Source organism: Magnolia sinica, chromosome 6 (genome assembly GCF_029962835.1).
Source record: "Magnolia sinica isolate HGM2019 chromosome 6, MsV1, whole genome shotgun sequence".
Taxonomy (NCBI): domain Eukaryota; kingdom Viridiplantae; phylum Streptophyta; class Magnoliopsida; order Magnoliales; family Magnoliaceae; genus Magnolia; species Magnolia sinica.
The window spans coordinates 7,836,137-7,843,235 of record NC_080578.1 but is presented as its reverse complement, the minus strand read 5'-3'; the positions used below and the strand labels follow the sequence as shown (position 1 = coordinate 7,843,235).

Below are 7,099 nucleotides of genomic sequence, written 5' to 3'. Positions count from 1 at the left end.
TAAGTAATATTTTTTAACCCGCCCTTAGTCCGTTATTATTTATTCTTGAATGAGTTAGTAATTAGTAAATGGAAGTCTTCTTGAATGAATTGCATGTGGATGTAGGTAAAGAATATGATGCATGATCTCCGAATTAGTTACTTCATGGGGCTGGATCACCTTGATCGATTTCCACTGTTTGTTTAGCTCATGGTATCTCATCCATCCATGTATAATAATCTGGACTTTCCTAATCGTGGGCGTGTACTTGTGTGGATTTAGCATGGTCTGAAATTCTCATGTATCTTAATCACCTGATTTCACGTTCAATCCCTACACGTCACAAGTGTCAAAGATCCCTGCGGTCAAACTTGTATAAGAAAAATGGATGGTAGAAAAAAGCCCAACAGTCCAAAAGATCCCTCGCTAGATGAGTGTACTATAGAGTTTTGGTACGCTGCATGTGGCCTAGATCTCTAGACTCCTGTGCCATAGGCAACAACATTTGGCACCTGGTCCACCCCCTCAGATGAGGCGCCCCTCATTGAATCTAGGTTGAGCCGGATTACGTACAACAAATACAGTTGGATGGAATCCTTTGTGTATTTCCCATCACCCCAAAATACCCATGATTGAAATATCGCAGCCGTACAATTAATGGACGGTGTAATAATGGTCTTACCGGGCATTATGTACAATCTGTGTCACCTTATCAAGGAGTTGGATGGCAAATAAACATTAGTGGACCATTTCCTAAATGAGCTGGCAAAACGGATGATGTACAACACATACATCGAGGTGGCTCCATAGTCACGGCCGCACCCACCTGCCTAGATCCGGGGTCGCACCTAATCCATGTTCCTAATATTCAGGGCCTTGTCACAAGGGGCAGAGGGCACATATGTGATCGATACGATATGGGTCGTTCATTAGAAACTTACACCAAGTGGGCCAAACAAGTATATTGAATCAGGTTTCCAAGCCCATGGCCTATCAAAATCGGCAAATGAGAGAGAGAGAGAGAGAGAGAGAGAGAGAGAGAGAGAGAGAGAGAGAGAGAGAGAGAGAGAGAAGCTCTTATTATGGGGGAAGTTAGTGAGAAAACACAAGATGAAGCTCATGAGTCATGACCAGAAACACCCCACCGTAGCTATTCTATCAATTAAAATCCTCAGCGAGGAGTTGGTGCATGCCCATGTTTGGAGCCACAGTAGCTCTTGATCATGGGTGGGACCAGAGGGTTGTAAGGTAGAGGATTGAAGGGCAGGAAACTCAGCATGTTGGGCCGGCAGTTCTCTCTAATATCTGTGATGGCCTTGCAACAGGCGGGCCCCACGTTGATCCGATGGTTAAGGAATGCAGCGAATATCTCTAGTGCGCATCCAGGTATGTCTAGTAGTGATGACCAGCACTTCTCTATCTGTGGGTCTCGAAATGGCAGCCATGGAATAATTATCTTATGTTCTTCGGGTTGCACCGCAAGTGTGGCCCACGGCAATACTGACATGGCCACAATGACCATGATCAAGACCATTGATACAATCCCTGCATTCCTCATGGTACTCGATCTTTTTCAATGTTCCATCTATGTAGAGACAGATTAGGGTTTTTATAGATTTGGTTTTGCATAGCAACGGTGGTATGTAGCCATTTATCATCTTTGTAACGTCTTGGTCTAGTGCTGGGTTTGTCTGTTATTAGGTCTCACATGCAACTAGTTAGATGATAGCTTACTGTCTAACAACCACATAAGCGGCAATAAATGAAGCGTCTACAAAATCCAAGCCGTCTGAAAGGTTGACCCCACAATGAAGATTACCTGATCTAAAAGTCAGGTTGATCATCTTATCTTGAAAGTATATGTTTGGCCCAACTGATAAGTGGATCTAACTTTATTTTTTGTTGGAGGGCGTAGGTGGTCTTCACGGTGGGGTCAGACCTTTTGGATGGTTGGATGTCATACAATTTAGATCCTGCGTATCAAGATCATAGTTTTGCAGAGCATCAAACGACTCTCCGAGTTTGTATTTAGTAAAAGACGTATTAGGGTTTGGCAATGTATACATCCATCCGGACCGTCTAAAATGTCCATTTGTCGTGACGATGTAAGGCTGAGTTTTGCTGGAGTAAATCCTCTTTTCAAATAGGGATATATGGAAACTGTGCCCTTCTACGTACCTCATGCATGTTGAACACGGGAATATGATCTGACCGTTCATCAGGTGGTCCCCATCGTAAGGGTTAGAACGGATGGAAATAAGTGTTTAATTGGTGACCTGCGAGAGCGGACACTAACTACAAAAACGACCAATGGGTCCTTATTCAAACTGGAAAAGGTCCCTTGATTGGACGGTAGGCGTCATTCCATCGGTGTGATTTTCGAGCATGAGCTTCACATCATGTAGGACTTTACTTCGAGACAACCTAGGCCAGATATCAGATTGGTTCGTTGGTGAGGCAAACGAACCACTGTTTGGATTATTTATAGCCGTCCATTGACGAGGAACTGAGAAATCGACGTCCGAAATGAGAAACACTCACACTCTCGTCAATGCACCAAGCCGTCCATCCAAAATCCAAACCGTCCACGCGTTGCTGATCGTTTGATCAACCACTTAGGGATGACCCACCATTAGCGGCTGGGTCATCTTCTTCGTTGGATTAGAAAACCCACCAGCTGATGATGGAGCCCATTTTCTGATCTGGGACGTCTGTGAGGTGAGCCAGTGTCCCAGAAGTCGGTCCGTTCTGTCCGATTGTAGCCATTCTCTTAGAATACAGTAAGATCATCTCTGATTTTGTTGACTTATACGATTAAACCGGTAACTAATCCACCGATTAGTTAGAATAGAAGCCTCTAGAAATGGTTTAATATAGCCTATTTAAGGCTGTCTTTTAGGGCATCGTTTCTGGAAATGGAAAGAGAAAGAGAGAGAAAGAAAAGGCGCCGCTTCCATTGCCGCACCTAGTGAAGTCGACTCGGTCCGAGTCGCTGCAAAACCACGGCCGAGTCCAGCATCTTAGGTCCCTCCATCAGAGAAGGAAGAAAGGAGAAAGCAAGGAAAGAAGGAGGAGAGTATGAGAGCAGAAGATGATGGGAGAAAGAAAACAAGAGAGAGAGAGAGAGAGAGAGAGAGAGAGAGAGAGAGAGAGAGAGAGAGAGAGAGAGAGAGAGTCAGGGCTGCCGCACCAGGTGACTTGGACCGGATCTGGTTGGGTTTTCCTCCGAGTCTGGGTCGAGTCCAGACCCATCCATGTCGAGAAAAGAAGGGAGAGAGTAGAAGAAGGGGAGCTAAAGAAGGAGAGTAAGAAAAATATGAAGATTTCGGGTCAATTGTGGTGGTGCCGCACCACCTCAAGTCGAGTGTTGAGTCACGGTCCATCTGCCGGGTCACTGTCCGAGTTCGCTGAGTTCGGGCCAAGTTGTGGTGAGTCGGGTTGAGTGGATTCTCCTGGGCATCTTAGAAGGAGAAGATAAGCGGAAAGAAATGAGGAAGAAAGAAGAAGGGAGGAAGACCGAGTGACTCGCCTGAGTTGACTCATCGAGTCAACCCCTGAAACACATGAACTGGGCTTGATTTAGGTCAGTTCAGCCCCTGTAAGGCTAAGAATCCTATTGTGGTAGTACAATGTGTTCAATTCAAGTTGGGAGCCAGGTTTCGGCACTGAGTCGAGTTAACTCGGTTTGGACAAGGTAATTAATCTCATGGATTTTTAAAATTTTAGCTTGAATTCCAAGATAGCAATCATTAAAATATGTTACACTCATATTGAATTGGAATCACCTTCTCTAATATAATAGATTCATACTATATTGTACACCATCTAATATTTAGGCGTGTTCAAGGAATGGCGTTGCGATCTAACTAAACAAACGGATTAAAGTATGATTGAAATTGGATTTATGAACATGCATGATCAATTCCAAATCCATAGGAAGCTGATTCGACTCTTGAAAGGTGAGGATCACCCTTCAAGCTTTTCCCACATCATGATAGTTAGCTTAGTTTAATTAGTTTGTTGATTTCTTAATATAGTGCAATGTAAAAATAATGATTAATGTTAGTTCCATTTCAGCAATCTTTTATAAATGTAACATGTTTAGATTTAAATTCAAGTAATTTAACATGCTATGAATTTGTAGTATCTCTAATCTGATTTAAGATGCACACTTTATATGTGCAAATGTTAGTGACATTGTACGTGACTTGTTTTACCACTTACAATTACTTTATGGCGTATTTAGAGGTACTCGAATTAGTGGTCATTTGTGGAATGAATTAAATGAAATTATGGTGGACTTACCATCTTATGGACCCTTTATTGCCTAAGTAGCTTTTGTTATTTGCCCTTTGTGGCTTGGATTGACTATTTGCCCGTTGTGGCTTGGATCAGCTATTTGCCCTTGCGGCTTCAATGAATTATTATTAAATAATCCTTTGATGATAAGTCTCACTTGTAGAACTATAATTGGTCATTAGTTGAGTAAGTTACTTTTAAACACCTTATTTGTTAGTCTCATGAGTCAGGGATGGTGGAATGGGACACTATGCCTGAGCTGTCGGCCTATGCTGGGCGAAAAACCTTTTCCAGGTAGTTCATCTACCACGGGTGATCTACATGGCCTTTTCTAGGTAGTTCATCTACAGCGGGAGATCTACATGGCCTTTTCCAGGTAGTTCATCTACCACAGGCGGTCTAAATGGCCTTTTCTAGGTAGTTCATCTACCGTGGGTGGTCTACATGGCCTTTTCCAGGTAGTTCATCTACCACGAGCGGTCTACATGGCCTGTTCCAAGTAGTTCATCTACCGCGGCCGGTCTACATGACCTTTTCTAGGTAGTTAATCTACCGTGGGCGGTCTGTATGGTCTTTCCGGGTGGTTAGTTTTCCTTGGGCGACTTTTTACTAGCTGAATGTGCACCCCCAGGTATGTGAGCATGTGCATGCATCCATGCATTTAAACAGGATTATTTTGTGTAATTTATTTAACGAATGCATATCTGATGAACCTTATCTGATTCCCATGATAATCATTGTGTAATATTCGTTATATACTATCTCTGATAACTATGCTTAATTATCTTAATGATGCAATAAATCTTGGGGGTTATACCTCACTGGATAGCCATTGACGATATCAAACCGTATTCAGTGTGCAGGAGACGCAGATGATGCGCAAGCTGGTGTTCATGTCTAATAGGAGGAGTCAGATGACCTTGCGACTCTCTTTCCTGACTTCAGTTCATTTTAATTTGTACTATTATTTTTATAATGAGTTAAGACATTGGTTTGTATGAGTTTTTGGGTAACCACTTGAAGTATTGGTTATGTATGTTTGGACTCCCTCCTATACTTGATTTGCTCATATTCCACTAGTATATTAACTCTGATAAAAAAAATAATTTAAAAATGTATGTGAAAATTCGAAATATTTTAAAGGTTAACACTCGAGCTTTTGGAAAACGAGTAGTGTACTTGAGTTCCGGGAACCGGGGTGTTACAAAAGCACAGGCCTAGGATAGGCCTAGCACGACAGACCTTTGCACGAAATAATATGGCTGGGTTTGAACCGACCCAACCCGGCCTTGCTTGTCCCAAAAATCAATAAATCCCCATTCATTACTCCAACGTACCAATCTATCCGTTGATCAAGTGGGTTATCCATGCACAAATAAATGGACACCTAGAGGAAGAAAAATCAATGGTCTACATTCAAGATGAATGGGTTCCATATATAGTCAAGGATTAAAATGGCATATTTGTAGGATACATGCTATGATGTACACAAGAAGTCAGGTCGAGCCAGCTAGGATAACTTAAGCCCAAACCCGACCAAAAATGGATCGGGCTAGTCATCAGTGGCCCATGTCCAGCCCTTGGGCTAAGCTAATAGGCCCAAGCCCATCCAAAGCCAGCTTGTCCGGCGCCCTGCAACCTATTTAAATTTTGAAGAGGGAATCGGTGGGCTTCCAAGCTCATGGCCCACCACACCTCTACATCATACGAGAGAGAGAGAGAGAGAGAGAGAGAGAGAGAGAGAGAGAGAGAGAGAGAGAGAGAGAGGCACACAAAAAGAAAACAAAAGAAAGAAGCTCTTATTATTACGTAGTTTAATTAGAAAAGAGAAGTCTAAGTTCAACCGGTTGGACCATAAGTTACTGTCCACATTGCAGATACCTTCCTACCTTTCATATGAGTGCAAAATCCAACCCGTCCAATAGATTTTCCAAATTATTAGAATCATGTCGAACAAAAACCAGCCACATCCACTCATCAAGTTGATCACACTTATTATATATCAATGGTCTAGACATCATTTTCTACTGTGGCCCATTTGATGAGTGTATGGGGCTTATTTTGACACAAGACAATCCTCGTACTAATTCCATCCTATTGAAAGTGTTGAATGTCACATGAACATGATAGATTGGAAGTTATTCACTTGTTGAACAGGAAAACCAAACATGGAAATCCCATCAACAAAATCCTATCAATGAAGAGCGTGGATTCCATAAACGGTGTAACAATATTTCTCCATCACAGATGGGAGCATGGGATTAAACGGCAGGAAACCGAATATCTCGGCCCAGCAGTTCTTCCCTATATGGACGATGGCCTTGCAACAGTCAGGCCCCAGATCGATGTTTAGTTGAAGTATTGCCTTCAACACCTCTACAGTGCAACCTGGTATATTTGACAGAGACGACCAGCAACTTTGTCCCTTTTTTTCTATAAGTGGTGGCCTTGAATGGATTTGTTTATGTTCTTCATGTTGCACCGCAAGCGCGGCCCGCAGCGTTGCCGATGAGACCATGATAGCTATGAGCATGACCATTGAAATGCCTCCTGCATTCTTCATGGTTGTAAGTACTCTTGCACCTATGTAGTGAGGGTTGCAATGAAGCTTGAGGTTTTTGGTATGTAGAGGTTTGGGTTTTTATAGAGTGGGATAGAGTGAAGAAAGGTGTTACGTTTGTATCTTTGTAACGTTTGCTTTTAGGGCTTTGCATGGGCTTGTAAGTATTTTTTTAAAGCCCGTACACGTGTACAAGGCAGGTCATTTACATGCAATCACATGTGCCAGCATGTTATGCTGATATAATATCCAAGACATTCA

At 42.6% G+C, this 7,099-nt stretch overlaps 1 protein-coding gene across 1 annotated transcript; it reads right to left on the bottom strand.

The window, feature by feature from the left end:
* Window positions 1-6,472: 6,472 nt before the first annotated feature.
* Window positions 6,473-6,841, bottom strand: LOC131249477 (egg cell-secreted protein 1.1-like). Its single transcript, XM_058250290.1, has one exon. It carries the CDS (start codon window positions 6,839-6,841, stop codon window positions 6,473-6,475), a length of 369 nt encoding a protein of 122 aa, XP_058106273.1.
* Window positions 6,842-7,099: the final 258 nt, after the last annotated feature.

Coding starts and splice junctions, on each gene's coding strand:
- LOC131249477 (XM_058250290.1), bottom strand. CDS start 6,841: ATGAAGAATGCAGGAGGCATTTCAATGGTCATGCTCATAGCTATCATG.